Below are 21,874 nucleotides of genomic sequence, written 5' to 3'. Positions count from 1 at the left end.
CATGTAAGCATGCCTGCAAGTAAAAAAATGATAGATTTCCTTGCAGTTAGCATCACTGTTGTACAAAAAATACAGTTTTAATGAGACTCTTGCAGCATGACAGGTTCAAATAGCAGGTGCTATATCATGGTCCTACCAGTTCCATTTACATATCACAGAAAACCAGCTAACCTTTTTATCATTACTGCTTTGAAACACGACACTGAATTTACAGTTAAACCTCTAAGGGTAAATAACTGAAACCAGAAGGTAGCAGCATGTTTTCTTGTTCGATTATAGCAATCTTTTAACTCTGCTGTACCAATTTTTGAAGATATTGAGGTCCTGCTTACCTTCCTCATCATAGTTGGACATATCATCTGCAATCATATTGCCAAAGTCTAACAAGAGGTTCCAAGTATCTTTTGGAATTGATCTTTTATGATGTTCCTATAAAGGAGAAAAAATGGTGCTGTTCAATCCAAACTATTTTCAAATTCCACAGTAGTATTTCATATTGACATACGCAAAAATACACATTTTACAAGTATTTTCTTCTCTCTCTTTTTTAATAGATTTCAGAGCTCCCAATGAAAGTTACAAAATAAATTGCAACTAAAGGCGGCAAAAAAGTGTAAGAAGTCTTTGATGGTTGTTTTACTTCTTTCATTCTGCTTTTAGGGTACGTGTTCCAAACTTGTTGTGGAAAAGAATAAACCAAACACACCTTACACATCTATTTAACGACATCCATTCCAGGTTCTGAAACTGTGGGACCATGGGTTAGCATTTTGTCATTTCAGTTTGAGCCCTTCTTCCTTACCCCTTTTTACTTACACTTACCAGTCTCTCTTTCAACTCGTCGGTTATAGTTGCACCTACACTCACCTTACTAACTCCCAGAGTGCCTTCCAGATCCACCACCTCAGCCTCTCTTCAGCTATTCTCTCCAACATAACGCACTACCTGCATTTGCTTCACTTCTGCCCAGTCTTTTTCCCAGTCTGTCCTATTCTCTCCTACCACCTCTTTGTCTGATTTCAAACACACTCCTTCTGCATCACCCCATTCATGAGTACTAGTTCCCACACCGGCCAGTTTGAGCAGTACTCCAAAAAACTTCAGTCTTAGAGTTCTCTCAGCTTTTAAAGTTAGCACTCCCAAGAAGAGACAGCGTGTGGGGAAACACAACTACTCAGCACTTGAGAGCTGTGGGATCAAGTCAGACCATTCACACCTCAATTCCCCTGTGGATAACAGCTGTTTATACCTGAAGATAGCAGGTGATTAATACAGAATTAAATTTAAAACACCTAGTTCTGGTTTGCAGTAAAAAGTTGCATCTGCAAATGAAGACTTGCTTTCTGAAGGGCTGGGGTTTGGTTTTTTTTTTAGTTTTAGTTTTATGTTGTGGGGTGGGGTTTTTTTGTTTTAAGCAGTAATACACTAAGGTTTTGAGAAGAACAAACTGCATGTCAAAAACCTGGAACTTGATCAAAGTGAGGTTGATGTCCAACACAACAGCAAACATGTTCTCTCACTGAAGTCAAAGGTCGTATCTTGACTGCAAAAAATATGACAGGCAAACATACTTTCTGGAAAAGGTTCCTTAAAACAACCAAAACACAAACAACCAAACAAAAAAACCCCATCCTAAAGACTTGCTTCTTTCTTAGGTTGAATTTTTTTTAATTAAACAGTTCTTCTAAAGTAAATACTCAGGTTAAATATTTGTAGCAGAGTAAGACACTTTATACCAGATAATCTAGATTATTGCTTTAAGTAGAAACTTGCAGAAGTGTCTGTTGTAACAAAGTTCATCGCATAGCCAAGTGGGGAAAAAAAAGTTAAGACTTGTTACATCTGAAGATCTGAATGTGGATTAAGGCAGTTAAAACACGAAATGTTTTCACAAGTGCTCTTATTGAAACTGAACACTGAACAAAGTAAGTATTCACTCCAAAAATATTGAGAAAAATACAGAAAATATTGCAAAAAAGTACAAACTTCCCCTCTTAAGCAGTAGTGATTATGGGACAAAATGCAGAAAGACTTAATTCCCTTAAACTACAGATTAAAAAAAATTTGGAAAAAAAAAGATCAATTATATATTGTGTAACATTATATAAGGTAGTTTTTTCAAGTACATAGAAATGCAAATGTATAAACATGGATGAATGAATCAGGTCTTTAATAAGAATATTTTGCAATTTCTGAAGTTTAATTTATGCATCTTTACGCCGCTGCCCACAGAATTGCACTGGTAATAGAAAACTGTCAAGATCAGTTCACAACTATTATCTAAAAAATGAATCATAATAATTACTCAGACAAGAACTTTCACTTTAAAGTCTCTCAGGTTAAGTCAGTCATAACAAAACTGACATTTAAAATAGACTGAGTTTGTGCATTAATAACACAAATGGCAGAGCACGGTAAAACACATGGTTGACAGTAATCACAGCTGTCTTGAGAACAAAGACAATATAGGTCCAACCTACAACCATGGCTTCCTTTAATGCAGAAGTGTTCATAAGTAGGAGGATAGCGGGTCAAGCGAGCAGACTGCTTTAGTGCTCTGCTACATCTTCTTGTGTTCTTAAATAGAAAATTATATACAGAAGTTTTAATTTGGCTTAATTTAAGACTATTTTATATCAGTTTTCAAAAAGGAAAAAGTTTGAAGGAAGTATTTAGACATCCTGTCTTTTTCTTTACCATAAGCCTACACAGCCTAAAAGCCAGACTGCTGTGGGCCTAGACAGTCAGGAAGGAATACGGTACAAACTTACCAACAAAAATTTGTTCCAGAGATCTAGAAATTTAAACCTTCCTGACAAGACTAAATTCCAATATGCAATTGCCATTTCTAGATCTGCAAGAGACAAAGCAACATGTAAATATTACAGCACACTAATGCAATAAAATTCTTCAGGTTTAACAATTAATACTGCATCCAGTAGATTATGATACAAATGAAAAATATTCTTTTAAAATCACTACAAAAATTCTAAGGACTGACCCAAAGGTGGAAGACAAGCAGTAATGGTATAAATTGTACACTGAACATTGCAGTCATAAAGACTAAAATATTTTTGTCACCATCCAAGCAGTGCTGAATTAAAGCTACTTTCAATCTACAGAAACAGAACAAAATAGTGATCAATAACTCTGTCTACAAATAAACTTAAAAAATACACACAAATACAGCAAATATTGATAGAAACCTAAACATGTAAGTCTGTGGGTGCCAATTCCTGTTGATTTATCACATTTTAGATACACTTGACTTTAAAAGGAATTTAAGGACATGAGGGGATAAAAAAAAAAAAGGATTTGTCTGGGGCATGATAATTCTACAGCACCCCTTACAGAAGTAATTCTCTTCTTCTGGAATCATTCAACAAACACCAACACCCAATACTGAAAATGTAAGTCTGAGAAAGCAGCCCTTTTTCTGCGCCATGACCAGTGACCTGAGAGCAGAGCTCAGCTCACGTATGTCAAGAAGAGGATGCAGCACTGCCACACACTCAAGCAGAAAAGTAGAAGCAATATCAGAAGCAGCGTCAGGTAGAAAGGACGTTTTCTTGAAGGGCTGTTTTCATTCTCAGCCACTCACAATACCTAATGGCTTCCTGTGCTTGGTCCCACAGGTAATGGCACTAAACATATGCATACTGGCTGTGCAACCACAGAATAAAGCACAGCCTTTAAGCCACAAAAAGATGGCAGTTTGTGCTTTCAGTGTAAAGTACGTACAAACAGAATATGAAACCTAATAGAAAGTATTGTCATAGCAGATAAGGCAGAAGCTTGACCTCCACCTGCAAAGAAAGGAGCATGGCATTTGAAATTGTACATATCACATTACAAACCAAAGGATGCTGTCACCTGAAATCATGTTTCAAGCCTGAAAGCGATGTTCCAGATTTTAATACAGCCATTTCCCTAGAGTCTGTGCCATAGAGGGCTGGGGCTCAGACAAAGTGCAATAGTTAAGACGTAGAGGAATGCAATACACCTATACCTAGCTACACAGCAACAGGGCTGCTGGTGTCTGTTCTACTATGAGCAGGGTGCTTTCCAGTACAGAATTTGCTTTATGCCCTAATAAACTTCTTTCAGTCCTTCCTGTCTTTGCCACCATGCTCATATTTCACAGAAAATAAGCAGAAGAGAATAGTTAATAGCATTTACTTGCTCTTTAGATATGGAGGTTAATTACTTGTACCCCAAATGTTACCCCAAATGAGAAACGAAAGAAACGGCAATCCTTAAGAATAATCTTAAGGATTTCTAAACCTCACTGTGAAGTGACTAGCTTTGATTCCATTCACTCAGGCTTCTTTACAAAGACTCAACTTTTCCAAGCCAAACTTGAAAATCTATCATGTGGCAACATTAAGCAAAATACACTTTGAAGAAAACACTTTAATAGCAGAAGAGTTTTTACACTTCTGATGGAAATACTACTTGGAAGAAGGTACAGGCAAGAAAACAAAGACGAGTAAAGATGCCACAGAAAAGTTACGTGTGAAAGAAAAGGCCACGCTTCCTTGGTGTATTTGGCTACGTGTCAAATTTAGTATTAAGTTAAGGTGAACGTGACTATTGCAAAATTGTATTTAACTCAATGGATATGAATTACTATCTTAATTAAGTTGATACTTCAGGGATATGTTAGATGTGTGTCACAAACTGATTCTCCTGCACAAAGATACAGGAATTATTTACTATAATGTTCAACAAAATGACAACCTGTTGAGGATGCTGCTCTGCAGTGGCTGAAACCAGTCCCTGTTGGAGCTGCTCTAACCCCCCTGTCAAGGGTCGAGGGACTGAGTTACCCACTCCTCGAATTACCTTAATGAATCCATCTGTCCTAAACAGCTCAAACCAGGAAGTTCAGCTCAAACCGGGACACCGCCTCAGAGCCCATGGAGGGAAGTTCTGATCTTGGTTAAAATTAGCTCAAGGAGGGGGGGGTTGGGAGGGGGAAGTAAATCTTCCTCATCTGATTCACTGCAATCACGCAAACTCATGAACTAACACAAGAGACATTTGAACAAGAGGACTAGATGGGACTACCACTTTTAGTAGTGGTGCCAGTTTATGCAATCTTAAAGTATTTGAGAAAACCTGGCCTTCAGGTGTGCTACATTCTCAGAGGATATGGCTACCCTTCTGTTTAAAGACAATTCCCTACCTAGGTGGAAAAACTTGGCACTGGAGGACAGAAAAGATTTTTCTGCTTTAAAGGGAAGGCCTAGTTACACAGAATTCCAGTTCTGCATTAGTATGATGATAGTAGTAGCAGTAACAGCAATGCTGTGGAGTTTGTGCATTTGCTACAATTAGTGCAGCACTAAAAGGTAAAAGAAAAATGAAAAGGCCCTTATGCCATGGGAGTTCTGCACCCCCACAGGAAGATGCTTTTGTGAGGCATGGATTTCTTAGGCAGTCTTAGGAATACCTATTTCAATGCTGCACAGATACGAACACATCATTACAAATAAAATAAAATCAAATTACAATTATAAAAATATGCAGTTTTGTACAAAAAAATAGGCTTCCTACATTATGGAGTAATAATGCAAGTTTTCTAAATGGAAAGGAAAAGACAGATGCACAAATCGCTGGAAACTAATGCCTAAGCGAGGACCAGTTTCAGTGTCAGTACCTAGCAAGTGTTGTATGTCATGCAGCCCCTTCAGTATAATGGCTTTATAGTCCAAAGATTTTGCATACACTGAAACAAAGCTTCAATATCTAGATATTCAGCTTTCTGGATATCTAGTTTACCTGTGGCTACATACAGGCTCCGTAAAGGTTTCTGTAGTAAAATCCCAAAAAGTGAGTCACCTAAAAGTAATACTAACTACCGTTACAAAATTATTAAAACTAAAATTACTAAACAAAATCTTAAAAATATATACAATAACTGATAGAAGTTCAAGAAAGAGAAAAGGTTAGTAAAATAGTTTTAATTATTTTAAGCATTATTTTGCTAAATACTGTTTATTATAGTAAACATGTTTTAGCACCTTTTAAAAGTACTTTTGAATTACTTAAACAATCAGCTTTTCACAATTAGAAGTATTTGGCATACAGTATGATCTATTCTGAAATATTAAAGCCTCATTCTAAAATAGTTTTTAAAAAACTGTCAGCCTCTTCTACCCTGATTGAACAGCTTGAAGTGATAACAAATTAGCACAATTAATGCAGGAGAAATACATTATCAGTTAGACAGCCTGTGTCTACTTTCAAGATTTTATCAATGCTTATCTTGCTAACAAAACAAAAAATTAAATTAGATTCTTGCATGAATAATAATAATAAAAAAAGAATCTAATTGAGCTTCTCATCCCTTTGCAATCATTTTGGACGAGGGCAATGAAGTCATTACACACAAGTAATCCAGGAAGTGAGAAAACAGAAAGATAAATCAACAGATAGCAAGGAATTGGCTGGAGAGTAGGATTTATAAGGAACATGAAATGAAGTTCATTTAGACCTGCTGTGCCAAAACAGCACTCTGGGCCTGCAGCACTCACTTGTCATCCTCTGCCAAATAAGAGATTTCCAGCTCTCAACCTACCCTACCAGAGTTGCTCATGCAGTCATGTTTGAAGCTGTCAGAATATTAAAACTAATTCACCTAAATCACTGATATAGCTTAAAAGAAAAGAAGTCTAAAGGCAATACACTGGCCTCCCAATGAGATTTAAAAATCTAAGATATTTATAGGAATACTTTAGTATTAGCCACTGTTAGCCCTAGTTAGGATATTAACTAGGCTCTATATGTTATGATGGTAGAGTCTACCATGTTTTATTTTAATTTCATCTTTTGAGATTAACTGGTTGTCCCAGTACTGCCTTTTTCTTCCTTTATTGATGTTTAATCTTCTTATTAATATTGTAAAGTTTTGCTACTTTATACGTCATCTCTATGAGAGACTTTGGGCAGCTTTTCATAAGCGTCAGCGCACACCTGTGAGTTTTCTTAAAAGAATACTCTCTCAAACTACATGGGCAGTTTCTCTAATTATTTTCAAACTAACAGGATGCATCACCCTTACCCAGTCCATCTACAGACACAAACCACAAATTAGTAAAGAATGCAACAAAGCTTGAAGGAGGAAAGAGTTACTTTTATTAGACCAGTTAATAAGGATTAAAAAAAAATGTTTTGGAAATGAAAGTTTCAGCACCAAGCCTTTGTTTGAGGCTTTATTTCCTCAATGCTTCAACCAAAACCTACTCTACAGCTTCAAAAAGAAGAGTAGCCAACAAACTCTCCAGTTCCCTGACACTGCATAAAAAAAAAAATATAATCTGGACAGGTGCAAGACACAGAAATCTATGTTATCACCTTGTAAAAATATATATAGCCTCTGTAAGAGACTGAACTTCAGATAGTTTTCTTTATAGTCATATAACTTGCCCTAAAGTATCATTTGGTTGATAGTCTTCAATCTCTTTCCTCTTGTTTTCCTACTGTGATCACAGGCAAATAGCATGCTTTTGGAAAGCTAAAACAAAAACCATACTGCACAAAAGTATTCCGTTTTCATAAAATTCCTGGACACTATGCTGAAACTAATGCAGATTTGGGAACAGTGGAAACTGGTGTCAATCTCTCTCAACAGTTGCACTATCACACTTCCTGACCAATTACATCAAATGAATACTTGCAAGATTCAGTGAGTGACTCGATTCCTTGTTTCCTCATCTCTGAATGATTTTAAGTCTTCTTTGGCCTCCAAATTACTAAGAACATGGACACAAGAATTAGTTTCTTTCCTAATCAGAACTTTTTTTTCTTTTACAAACAAATAAAATCCACATAGCAAAATAACAGGAAAATACCCATACAAGAAAAATCCTTCACCAAATTGTTGGAAGTTTTAAAGAAAAGTAGCCCTTATCTGCAATTAGAAGATCCCTCTCAGAAGGAAGAGAAGAAGAAAACTAGATAAGGAATATGATACAAATACTGGAAGTGGCTAAACTCAAGATCCAGCTGAGTTGGATTCATTCACCCCAGCAAAGCAGCAAGCAAAGAACTTCCTAGTGCTCTGTGTTAGGAGACATAAAACGCATAGTGTCAAGAGTTCAGCCCTGTGGCAGAAGGGAAGAGTGGTGAAGCACAGCATATGGATTTTAAAGAGCTGTGCAGGAATCAGGCAGGGTCTGACTGTACTTACTAACGCTATCTCAGCCTCTGCCACATTGAAGCAGGCTGATTTTATTCAGGACCTTTCACGTTTATTATCTTGAGCATTAACTGCAAAAGCAGATAAACTACTTCTGAATGTGAGCTAGGCTTAGAAGATGGCTAGCTAAACGTCAGTTTGAGCACAGCCTAATGAACCTGATTGTAACCAGTTTCAAAATCCTTCCATCTCTGCAAATCCCTCCATGTACATTTGAGATAAACTACAACAGATGACTTAAAGTTGACTGGCTATACATTTCCCAAATAAGAGCCAAGCATGAGAAAAAGAATCAATAAGGCATTACTAGAACTGGCAGTTATGCCACACTTTTGCTGCTACTATTGGCCTTTTTTGATCAAAGCACCCTGTTCTATACTAAGCTTCTCTTAAACTGCTGGCATTTTCAGAACAAAAAATGTGAAAAAAAATAAAGCAAGGAATATACACACAGACCAAAGGTCACTGAAACACCTGAAGTATAACATTCACAGACCTCTTCCAAAGTAAACATGAAATTCATTTATTGAACTCCCTCAACTTCTTCCATCCACTTACTTCTACAAACACCCTACAAATGGATCAATCTAATCCTTCACTGAAAGTGGAGGAAATCTTTATAACTAGTTAGGAGAAAAAACAAAAACAAAAAAAAAGGGAAAAAGATAAAAAGATATCATTCCCTAATGTCTAAATGTCTCTTCAAAGAATCTTGAGATACTGTTATGACGAAAGCCAAAGCTGATGTTGCTTCAGTTAAAAAGAGCACATTATACTCATCTGCGCATAGAAGATGCAACCTCCTTGAAGTCCACATACCGGATGCAAAGATTCTTCTGGTCTTGAGGTAATATTTGATTCAAGTCTGAATGCCCTCCTCATGATTCATCTCTTGTTGATCCCAGGAAGCTGGCAGAGAGAAGGAAGCACAACCTTTTGAGCCAGCAAGCAGGCGAAGGGACCACAAAGGAGAGATGAAGGACCAAATCTGCTTTTTGTTTCCGTATTGGAAGTCGAAGACCATAAAAGAATGCATTTAAGGTCCTCCATGGTATTGACACAAACTGTAGTCAGCTCCTGAGCAGGAGGAATCTCCTGAATGTGTCGTCTTGGGGCTCAAAGAAAGACCCATTAAAAGACTCACAGTAAGTATCAGGTTCAAGAAAAAAAAAAAAAGGTGGGGGGGGGGAGAGAAAAAAAAGGAAAGAAAGATGGAACTAAAGTCTTGTTTTAAGATTGAACAGTGTCCTTACAAATCTGAACTGCTCTGTATACAACATGACAAAAGATCTATAATCCTATTCTTTAGTACGTTTATAAACCAAGAGCTAGGATGCAAAATTTCACTCAGACTACAGTAGAAAGATAAAACTTAGAAGGTGAGATAAACATTTCCAAATTTGCACCATGCTAAAAAGATTTATTGTACTAAAAATAGCAGCAAGAACTGAGAGAGCAGATAAAACAGACATAATCACAGTTATCCATAATAGTTCTTTGAAAAGTCTCCTGACAAACCAGACCTTAATAAACTGCACCTTTTATATGTAATTTGAGATAATGTAAAACATTCAGATGAAGTTTAAGGTATCTTAAATATTGTGCCTGCCAGGTGCAATATATAGCCATTGGGACAGCAGTGCTGTGTTGAAACCTTGCTGTCTTTTTTCTTGAATTCTGTCCAACACTTAGAGAACAGTTTTAGCAGTTCTAAGCATCCATGTTTTTCTTCTATAATAATCAAATCTATTCAGATGTATTTGAAAGACACTTGACAGTTTGGTCCTGAGTAACATTAACCAGAACATAATTTTCTGCTTAAAGAAAATCACAGTAAATCTTACGCAATATGCTTTCGCCTCCTGCATCTCACTACTTGCAGGAGCTACCACCTAGTGGGATTGGTATTACTTCTTTAAACAGCATGTGTCCAGACTGAAGTATGCTACTTGACAATACAAAGCTAATAAAAATAAATGGAAACATTCAAGATGGATGAGATTACAGAGACGGAAGTCTTGCAGATATAAAAAGAAATAAAAATTCCCTAGTATCACCACACAAACTGTGGAAAAACAACTCCTATAAAAGGCAGTCCTGTTTCTAGGAATGAATATCGGTGTACTGAACTTTGTGCCTTTTTTGGAGAACGACAGAACAGATGTAACAATTTAAGGGAAAGGTTTCTTCCTATCTAATTACATAAAGACAGAATTTCCTGCATTGGTTTTGATGAGAACTGTAGAATAAGAAGAAATTAAAAAGCAATGGAAGACAGGCTGTTCTAAAAATAAATAAAACAGAAAACCGCACACACATACTTCCTCCCAGACCGTCTTCCTGGAGCAAAATCCACTGCATTGTGAAGACAATTGATTCTCCTAACACCAAAAATCTTCCAAGAGCTTCTGTGCCTTCCCACCCCCTCCCTTACAAAGGGCAGCTGGTGTAACAAAAGATACTACATGTCCTGCTGATACCTCCCAAAAGGGAAATGTTTGGGATACACAGAGATTTTTTTTTTCAAGTTATGTTTCAGGCAAAAAGGTTCAATGAAAACTGACAGTTTTGAGCAGTGCTGCTGCTCAAAGAGAAGCTAGACATGGTGAAATTCATCTCAGTATGCTGAAGCAACCTCAAACCAGTACCTACCGTCTGGAGAGTTCATCTTGAGACTTCATGGAGGTTAAAGGGGATTCTAGAAGAACCTCAGTGGTTCTCTGACATGGGAGAAAGTAACTCATCCATGGGAGTCAGTCCTCTAACTAACACTGTCCACTGCTTACTCAGATGATACAACAAATAAAACTTTTCTTAAATCTGCAACTTATACAAAGCTTGAAAAAAGCATAGCATGGTAGAGAACAGGATTGGAATTCAAAATTATTTGGACAAATTTGAAAACCACTTGGAAGTAAGAAAGAAAGATTTCATTAAGGAGAAGTGCAAAGTCATAAAGCTAGTGGGAATAATCGACTGCAAAAAATAAAAATCTAGAATTAACTGGGTGCATTGCAGTTCTGCAGAAATCAATATCAAACTGCAGACAGTAGCAGTGTTATAAACATAAGCAAACATAATAATGGGATGTAAAACAAGGAGCAAAATAGCTAAGGTGCATGGAAGATATTTAGCTCAAGACATGAGAAAATTAGATCAATTGGACTGCAAAGGAAAAGAGTTGGAAGATAGAATTTACCAGTGTAATATAACTGAAGAATTCAGGAACAGAAATTTAAGTTATATGTTAGAAAAAGAAAAAAAAAATCTAACAACAGGTTTAGCAAGCATGGACATAGATGTAGACCTGTCATTGGAAATTTAAGATTGTACTATGTGAAGGCAGTGGCTCCCAAATGTTTTCAGCCAGAAGACCACTGCCTACCAGAGCTCAAACCTTGCTGATAATCATGAAACTGAAAAGGCAAGTTAGTATTGCTAGCATACCATTGAAGATTTGGTTAGAAAAGTATCTGTGAGGAATCGTTTCGGTAGACACTGATCCTGTCTGACACAAGGGAATATGCTACATATGTGTTTCTTTATTTTTCATATTTAAAGACCACCTGACATATTTAAAAAGAACCCATGAAGCTCTGTATTTCTTTATGTTCTTTAGGGGAGATGAGGCAAAAAAATAAAGTAGTTACTGCTGCTTATAACTTCTTAAAAGAGCAGAAACAGATTAAAAAAAATCATCTGAAACATACTAAAATACTGATAGAGCAATGAACATGACTCATAACCAAAGCATCACTGTTTGGACAACTTAGAGGTATTTCAGCAATTTCTTATAGTTTCAATATGTTAAGATAATAAACATGAAAAATAATTGCACGAATGAGTCTTCTTTGCCTATCACAATTTTCTAGTGAGCTCTATTTGCAAGAGTTACTTCCATTAAAAATAAAAAAGATGTGTTAGCACTTAGCCTGAAGGACCCAACATAAGGACAATTTTAATTATGCCTTCCTTTACAAAAAGCTTTTATTAACAATCTGCTAATAGTAAGACCTTCCCATTTGAATCTGGCACTATGTCAAATTACAAGAGGAAAATCTTTAACAGTGAGAACAATCAGCCACTGGAATAATCTCCTCAGGGAAGTGGTGGATTCCCCAACACTGGACACTTTTAAGAATTCAATTAGACAGGTGCTGGGCCATCTTGTCTAGATTTTGCTTTTGCCAAGAAATGTTGTATCAGATGATTCTTGAGGTCCCTTCCAACCTGGTATTCTATGAAATCTGCTTAGTTTTCAAATAGGTGTATTAATAGGTCACATGTACACCTGAGAATCAAGCAATATTCTTTTAGCCTACAGATCACTCCTCTAAACAGTGAATGCAACAAGTACCAGAGTTGGTGATTTAAACAAGTGTAATAAGAGGAAGCATTGCATACTTCACACACCAGAAAAATTGTATTAAAATATTTTGCAATTGAAAGTTAGGAAAGAATTCCTTTGATTATTTCCACTTCATTAATTAGAACCATTCACTTTTATACCTACTTGACATAAACTTAGTGACCTCTCTCTTAGTCTTCAAGACGCAATTCAGATGTGAACATATGGGAACAAGTAGGCAAGCAGTATCATGGAAGCATGGCACCAGAAACATTTCAAGGCAAGCAGCTTGGGCAATGGTTTAACAGCCTGCTATACTTAGGTAGCACTGCACATCATCTAACGTGTACATGGAGAAGAAGCAGAGGTCAACACCTTAAGGTGACCTAGACAGAGCTAGGCACAGATTTATACTCTGATCCATATTTGGTAACAAATCTAATTATACATTCTGTTTAACTATCTGGACTGAATTCATAAAAGCATCGTGAGCCAAGACTCCAAACTTAGTCAGGAAGACACAGATTTTGTACATGGACGAGGTAAATTTCAACATTTCCTTGACAATAGAGCATACAGTCATTGAGATACAAATACCACCTTAGCGGTGGAGAGAGGGGAGGGAAGATGGACAGTTTCTCATTCTAGGAGAAACTACATAGGGTAAACAGAGAAAAGGGTGTAAAATAAAAAGGCACATAAGCCTATATTAAATGTAGCTGAAGCAGCTGCAACTCTCCTCATACAGATGCTCCTGTAAGATAACCGACAGAATTTTTTTCCTTACTGAACATTTTTTCGCTGAAAGAGAACAAACTTAACTCTTAGAATAATTGCAGCAGGAAGCAGCAAGTTGTAAACACCAGCCTGTGAACTCTTTTTCCCCTCCATCTCTCTGTTCCACTGAATATAATGGCATTACCTGAAAGGATTTCAACTCCAAACCTATAAAGTGTTAATTTTTATTTGGATAAGCTACCACTGACCTCAATCAGTTTAAAATGTCATATTAGTCAATATGCTTGCTCAGCACTCTCTTTCTGCTTGACCTACAGTGAACCAAGTTCATATCAGACAGAAACATGGTGTATCTTTGCTGAAATAAGAGCAGTGGCACCTGCTTATACTTAATATCTAGAATCATCTTTGCAAAACCAGAATAAGTCTGATGAAAACCATCACCAAAATACTGCTGAGTAAGAACTGAGCACTACTTGAAACTAAGAAACAGTAAGCTGAAAATTCCTGAAAACCGAAACAAGCAACAGTTCCAGTCAACTCTTTCTACAGTTTATTTTAAGCCTAACTTTAATTTTTGTAATTCTTACATTCTCCCGCCAATACTTAACTCTTAGTGCAAGCAGGCACTTTGGTGTTCTATTGCCAAGAAGTACTATTCTTACACACAGAGAAAACAGACTTAAAAATGAAAGGGCCTCCACACCAAATAAACAGAAGTAATGGAAAAAGTAAGTTTCCTTTTCTCCCTTCATGTCAAATAAACGGTACACTCTGTAACCTGGGTTGGGCTGCCTTCCCTCCTCCTCAATTTGTACAGGCTTAGGTGAAAAGCTCTTGAGACATTATTTCCCAAGTACACGAGTTCCATGTTGGAACTAATCCAATCAAAACAGGAAGCCATTTGAAATCTCTCTTTAGGTATCCCATAAATTTCAACCTCAACTGGAACGGACTTACCTTTTCTGCAATCTGAAAGTACTAGGCTTTTTAATGCAGAGAGAGGCAAGAAAATGAACTAAGTGACTTGAATTTCAACCAGTCTCACAGAACCACTACAAGACTATTTTATTTTTGTGTCCATAAAGGTGGCATGTGACCCATGAAATGTAATTTTCACGTAATGAAAAATGAAGATGCTGCAAAAAATGAAGAAAAATGGAAACCAGCTAGAAGTTGCCCACAGTTTTAAAAAGAAAAAAAAAGAAAGACGACACTGCGAAAGACAAGACATACTATTCAAAGTAATTCACAAAAAAGAACGTGGAATAGATACCTCTCGTTGGGAAGGCCTATATCAATATTCTGCTCTGCCACCTCACCACTCTTCCAGCAATTTTTGAAAAAAAGTATTTATTAACTTGTTTGTCAAGTAACTGACTATTCAAAAAAACCCAAACCAACAAACCAAAAAAAACCCCAAACCTCCAAACCCCAAAAACCACTTCCTCTGACCCACAGCACAATCAGAACAGTGATGATGGCGCAGTGCTATTCTACACACAAACCTGTTTAATTCTTTCCTACACAGTGATTTTTAAAGTGGACATAAATTTGAAAGGATGTAAGGTTTCATTGTACAATTTTTTTTATTTAGTCACAAACTATAGATATTTTTGATTTGAAGAGAATAAAACATTGGAATTTAAATAATATAAGGCATGGAATGGGACAAATCTCAGACTTTATCAAGTATAATAATTCAATACTTTATACACTGTATGCCTATTTTTATTCACTAGTCTTGAACCAAGTCCATTTTCTAAACTTTACATTAAAACTGTGAGCTACACCAAAAAACTTAGAAAAACATAACTTTTGCCCAGAGTTTTCTCCCTTTTATTAGCCAATACAGACATCTTGTTTCAGTTGCTCTGAACAAAATGGAAAACACAAGGAGCTCACTAGATCAATCTTTAAAAAAAAAAGTCTGACAGGTCTCTAAGAACTGCAGGAACTTCCTTCGACAGAAGGACAGAGAACGTCAATACTAGCAGAAAACCCCATTAATTTATCTGTACCAAGGGGACATTAAAGAAAAGATTAATTGAGAGAAGATGGGAAAGAGAAGTCGGTGAGAGTAATCAATAATGAATTTACTATACAATCATCAATGAGAAAACACTATTATTGGAAGTATTTGGAATTTACGTCACTGTCTGTAGATATTTTCTCAAATTTTTTAATACTCACCTAGACCCTTTTGTCCAGGGTTTTTAGCAAAGTTAAAAGTAAACTGATAGAAATCTTTGAACTTTGTTGGATCCTTCAGCTCTTGTTCCAGTCTTGGCAATAGAGCTTTTAGTTTTTCTGTGGTATCACACCTGTTCAAAAGAGGTTACATTATTTGTAAATATTTATTCTTTTTAATTTTTTTTCTTCTTTTTTTGTTGTTTTTAAAGCTTTAGTTTCAGAGCAAAATAAATCAGTTAGTTATGATAAAATCAGAGTATCTTTCTGGATATCATTCTTAAAAATATAAACACACATGAGTCTTTACTAAGTAATTAAGTGGAACATTATATATAGGCATCCATTAAGCACACAAGGCAAACAGGATTCAGTGGTTTAACTTCTTTACTCAGTCTGTTTATGAGTTTGTGAACTCAAACAATAGATGTTATTCTCTTCTTAAAGAACATAAGCCTCACTGAAAACTGCTATCCTTTCCCCTTTCATAGCTTTTGTAACACAAGAGGGTGGGTTTTTTGCTTTAATCTAATTAGACATTACTTATTCTCTGCTCTACCTCAATGAAGAGATGCATACTACATTTACATTTACAGTTAAAGGACTTTCCAACAAAATGAACTACGATTTGCAGTTCATCCTCTCCCCACCATGAAACATCTGTGGATAAAACCTAGGGGGAAAAAAATGAGTCTTTGACAATAGCCTCAAGGCTGACAAACTGTGTAACAGCCTGGCACAGGTAAGCTAAGATAAATCAAGTTACTGAGACTCTAACAGAAACACATCCCTTAATAACACAAGACTGGAGCATTTTCAGTGAAAGCACCTGAGCTGACAAGATGCAATTTTAAAAGAAAAAGGGTTTCCTTCGCACGAAGGAATCAAATGCATATTCCAAGTTTATAGGTTATTACCAGTTTTTTGAATTGTACCTAGAAATTCAAAGCGAAGAAAACAAGTTTCACAGAAGCAGCTGTGAAACTGCTTTTTGAAACTTCACAGTAGCTAAATGTTTGTATTTATTCTAAAGATTCCAGAATAATTTTGTTAAAGGATGGATAACTATAGCAAAATCCATAAGATGCAGATGCAATTTTAACTGTCCTGCATGGTACAGATAAAAATAAGTTCCTTTCTGGCCTCCAGCAGTACCTGGTGGAGAAAAGATAAAGAATTCTGCCAACGGTCTTCAACTGAGAACTTCAGTTTCATGGAGACTTGATCTAGCTAACAACAGGGACCAACATCATACCTTTCCATATGTATCCTAAAGGTGCTATGCGAAATAAACCTCAGAGAGTTTATTTTCATTCTGATCCTTACCTATGTTCAACGCCCTAAACCAGACACTGCACCTCCAGTAAATAACAAAATCACTCCAAATTCTCCACAAGCACTATACCAATGGCAAGCAGGTATGATCAAACTATGCTCCCAAGAACACAATAATGTGTGTTGAGCAGAAAGAGATAAAAATCAGAGACCTCTGTGGAACTGTATCAAAGACAGTCACATGGACGTATCAGCAACGTGACAAGAAAGTTACAAAACAAAATCCAAGCCAGAAGCCACAGGTAGTCTAGCAAAACCTTTTTAATGAGTTATATTAAATAATGCTGGCAGTCTTTAATACAACAGCAGGAGCGCTTGATTGCTGTCCATGGCTAGAAAATCATTATTCCTACAGTCTCTACCCAAAGGGATAAAGTAAAGCAGTATGATATTGAAAGTTAATTCCTTACAATTTCTGTATATCTTTAACTAAAAGGGAAAGCTTAGAAAGAAGTCAATAACCAGTGAGGTCAGGAAAAAAAGACTGCTAGAACCTCTGCTCAAGAAACAAAACATTAGATTTGCAAGTTTGTCTACTGTAGAAAGATATTGATAAGATGCCATTCTAAGGTCAAATTAAATTATTTAGCTACAAAAAATACACACAACTAATAAACAGCAAATCTCCACCTATCTAAAGCAATTTATTTAAAAAACCCCATCATTTTGACACCTCTTTATTAGAAATTCTGCATCTCTTCCAAGGAAAAGTTATACACCAAATATTTATGATAAATGCTTGACTTTATTGCCAAAGAGAGGCAATGTTGTTTAACCTCAAAATCTGTTGTTGAGAACAGCTCCATAACACAGGAAGGAAAAAACTTTAATAGTTACATCACAGTCAGACTAAACAACCTTCTCTACTACCAACAACTTCTTTTTATTTTAATTTCTTATAGCTGTTCTGTACAAATGAAGTATCTAGTATAGAAGTAGTAAGAAAAATCTATGCTTTATAAAACTGGTAAAAAGAAAAGAAAAGTTGCATTTGGCAGTGATAAGGTAAAGGAAAGAATTGAAAGATCTTTTCTATTTCTTTTCCGCTTCAACACCAACTGAACTTTTTTTTTCCTTTACACATAACCAGTGACTTCCAGCTTTTAACAACACAGGGTCCAACTCAAAACCTTAACACAACCATCCACACGTTTGTATGAATTACATGCAAAGATCAGCATATCTGTCTGTTTTCCTGGCTGTACAGGTAGGAATTATCCTGCTTCTCCCTTACTGCGGTCATTGTTAAGGCTTTGCACTAAAGTGCCAGTTTAAGGAAGATGGGACACTACAGGCATTTAGCACCTGTTAAGCTTGGCAACAGCCTTACCAGCTTTTTGAAGCTTCACACAGTCCAATAAAAAACCATTTTGAACGTAAACCAAGCTCAGGCCTTACATTTTAAACTACAGAGAAATGGATACTTACCCCAACTCTGTCATGCCATCAACAAATTCCTTTTTACTGAATTCACATTGAGTAGCTGCCCTGAACTTCCATGCTACAACCAGAACACTGATACTGGCTGGGTCCAGGCTCAAATCATCACAGAACTGTTGAATCCCATCAATGCCAATTTTATTTTCATCTTGCGGGTCTGCAGTTCAAAATGCAAAGAGGAGAATTGTAATAACTTCTAAAAAATATTTACAAATAATCACCTACACAGCTCTGACATGCTGCATATCACAGGTCTTCATTTTTTCATAAGCTTCTCAAACGTCTTCACTTGAAATTTAGTTAATTTTAGAATTAGTACCTTGAAGATTTTCTGTAAATAGGTTAAAGTACTCCGCAAACTTCCCTAGAAACTGGTTTGCAACTTTTTCCTAAATTAATCAGATAATGACAACAAAATAGTTTTGTCATCTCCCCACAATGTTCTACGAAGGATCTGAGTTAACTAACGAGATGCCTGACTACAGTGAAAAAGAGTATAATTTATATACTGGTTAGCATGTATTAAACTTTAAAAGAAAATAAAACCCCCCAAATCCACAAACCAACCAAACAACCCCACCCCCCAAACAAAACCAACAAAACCACACCTACCAAGCGAGCCCACAGATTTTTTTAGTGATATTTGAGAATCCACTATAACTGCTCAAAGACCACAATTAACTCAAATATTTTTGCTTTTTATTTATAAATCAGGGAAATCACCAAAACATAGCTCAAACAATGCCTTGGCATAACAGCATCGTAAGCTAAACAATACAACTTAGGAAATACTGTTGCAGTACTAAGTTTATGATCACCTTGATTGTCAGGTAACAACCTATGTCAGGGTAGATGACAGAACAATTCTATCACTATGACAAAATTTTCTCTCAAAAAAACCTCCAAACAAACAAACAAAAACCCCTGCATGTAAACTTAAATAACTGGAGGGGAAAAAAAAAACCCAAAACCATCCCACACACAAAAAAAACCTGCACACAGGAAAAAACCCACCCAAACTTCAGTTTTCAAAGCTTGACAGTTTAAAAACTACAAAACTGTCTTTCCCACCTTTTGATAGGAAGACATTTAAGTGGGACTATGTAGAAAAGTATCCCTTAAGTAAGTTTAAGACTAACTTGTTAAACTGGTGAGATTTCACCATGCTATTAAGAATTCATCCAATGAGTGATTAAAAAAACAAGTCTAAAGAAAACTTTTTTTTTCACCCAGGTGTTAAGCTAAGACCTCTTCCACTTTTACAGCCAATACTACAGTGGAAGAAATGCTAAAAGGCAGAAAGGAAGTTAATCTGGCAAAGACAGACTTCTATCCATTAAACAAAGACTTACACCCAGAGTATAATTCAGGGACCTTTGAGCAGGAATAACAAGGAAACATATCTATTCTATGTGTCAGATTTATTTCCAAGACATATAAAATGTATTTCTCGTATCTTTGGGGAGTAATCAAAGAAGGCAGAAATTGCACTAGTGTTGAAACCGGATTTCAACAAGGTCTGTTTCATCCTTATGTTTCATGTCATCCAGGTAACTATGAATAAAAATGGAATTGTGGTTTTGACAGAGTTACAGGATAAACAGATAAGAAAACTAACAAAAAGATAGCACAGAAAATTAAATACTTGTCATCTCAGATTTCAAATATAATGCAGTGTATGTAGTATTCTATAGGCCCTGTAGGACAAAGGAAGTCCTTGTTGTTGCAAGGTCAGGTTTAAGTTACATGAGAAAAAATGAACAGTACTTAGCTGAGCCTTTGATTGTTTTCTTGAAAATCTTGTAAAGCTTTTTTCAAGTTTACAACTTTACTTAAAGTGTTAAGGTGCTAGAACTGTGAAGGTGTCCTGCTAACCAAAACACGGAAAATAAAATTAACTAAATTTTCTTTCACAAAAGCCAAGTGGTACAGTTGTCCACTGCTAGAAAATTATGACTAATAAATAACGTTTGTGAATTTTTTTTTTTCATTTTAGGTATCTTAGCGGCATTTACTTCAGTAATGCTACTTAGTAGCATTTACATTTTTTAGCATTACTATATTTACTAAAAATATATACATTTTTAAAATATACATATATACATTGTATATATTTTTTAGCCAGCAATCTCTAAGAATTGCATGCAAGGAGCAAGCAAAAGACTTAAGACATATATATAACATTCATATATCTGTAAGTTTATATAAAACAAGTAAAAAAAGTAGTTCTCTGGTTAAGTGTTTGTTGTTTCTTTTTCACAGAGGAAATGCTACGGTGTTGCTGGTCCTATGACCCTACGCAATCCATTACCACATAATAATATTGGAAGCTGACTATACTTAAAAGAACACACATTATGTAAAGAGTAATAAAAAAAGATGGAAACGATAAGAACAGATAAGAACAGGATAAGGTGTATACAAGGCATGCCATACACCACAATTATAAAGGTACATAAATTCATAGCTGAGTAATTGTTAAGAGCTCTTTTTTTAATACGTGAGATGTATGGATCACAGCAAGGCCTGGTAATGATTCTGGCCCACCCTGCTCTAACATGTAATGAACAATACACACATTCATGTCAGATGACCACATTTCAGAGAGCACTGTAATGTGCCAGCAAAAAGAATAAACTAAGGACGGAGTTTCTGTGACTAGTTTCTGGGTTTTCTTATTTGACTGTTTTGTCAGACTCCTAGCTGTAACGTTATCTGAAAGGTTTTAGATTTTAATGTCTAGTAATACTACTACCTTGGAACAAAATTAACTCCCTCAAGTATTAGTGTAAGAATAGAATGTATTATTTTGCTGCACATAGTGCATTGTACATAGCAGCCACTGGCAAGCAATAAATCAAATAAGTTTGCATAATAAGCTTTACTCTCCTTTCCACCATTCGCAGCTGACAGGTTTAAATTCCTACTGTGAAGTTTACTTTAAACTTTACAGGAATACCTACAGAAGTTGTGTACCAACATTAAGAGTACTTAAAACCTTTTTCATTCTTATCTCACTACCACAAACTCTGAGTGAGACGCAAAGGTTAGCAATCTTTCTTTAGAAGCCCTTAAGAATGGCAGAGGGAAAAGCTTAAGTACCACCCAAACAAAATTATTAGAAAAACCCAAAACCCACGTCAAAGAACCCCAAGTCTTACCTTTGTATCGATTATACAATTGTTCTAATTTCTTCCTGTCCACTGAATTTTTCATGGATTCTTTGCAGTACAAGTCTGGATTCTGGAAGTAGTTGTCTGTTGCCACTTCTAGTTTCCATTCATTCTGCATTAAGCAGTATATAGCAGTCCTTTCACCAGCCTGGGTAAATGCCATAAACTGGCGGACCTTGTCCTTCTGAGACGACTTAAGCTTATGCTTTGGGATGCAAAAGAAGCAGGAAAGCCAATGAAGCTAATCCAGAAGTTTGTTTCAGCATTCTACTACTAACGCCTATCTTTAAAAGGTTTTAGTTTTCTTGTTGATGGCAACTTTCACTTCAGAATTACAGGAAGACAAAGCCTTGTTCTTCTGCAGTTAAAAAGGCTGCATTTTCTTCTGAAAATTGAAATGACAGCATCTATGTATACATTTTTAGCAGCACATACTCTAGCAATAAT

The 21,874-nt window shown here is 36.0% G+C and overlaps 1 protein-coding gene across 1 annotated transcript in view; it reads right to left on the bottom strand.

Moving 5' to 3' along the window:
- LOC104501250 (DCN1-like protein 2) overlaps positions 1–21,630 on the bottom strand; it is a 22,639-nt gene extending 1,009 nt beyond the window's left edge. The window contains exons 1-5 of the mRNA XM_010145033.1: positions 21,416–21,630; positions 18,243–18,411; positions 15,483–15,613; positions 2,772–2,854; positions 333–429 (exon numbers count right to left, since the gene is read on the bottom strand). Coding sequence (XP_010143335.1) covers positions 333–429; positions 2,772–2,854; positions 15,483–15,613; positions 18,243–18,411; positions 21,416–21,590 — 655 coding nt within the window. The 5' untranslated portion in view covers positions 21,591–21,630. The remainder of the gene's footprint in view (positions 1–332; positions 430–2,771; positions 2,855–15,482; positions 15,614–18,242; positions 18,412–21,415) is intronic.
- Positions 21,631–21,874: the final 244 nt, after the last annotated feature.

The sequence above is a fragment of the Buceros rhinoceros genome, unplaced genomic scaffold (genome assembly GCF_000710305.1).
Source record: "Buceros rhinoceros silvestris isolate BGI_N320 unplaced genomic scaffold, ASM71030v1 scaffold19690, whole genome shotgun sequence".
In the NCBI taxonomy this organism is placed as follows: Eukaryota; Metazoa; Chordata; class Aves; order Bucerotiformes; family Bucerotidae; genus Buceros; species Buceros rhinoceros.
Note: the sequence above shows the minus strand (reverse complement) of the source record. Positions and strands in the feature narration are given on the sequence as shown.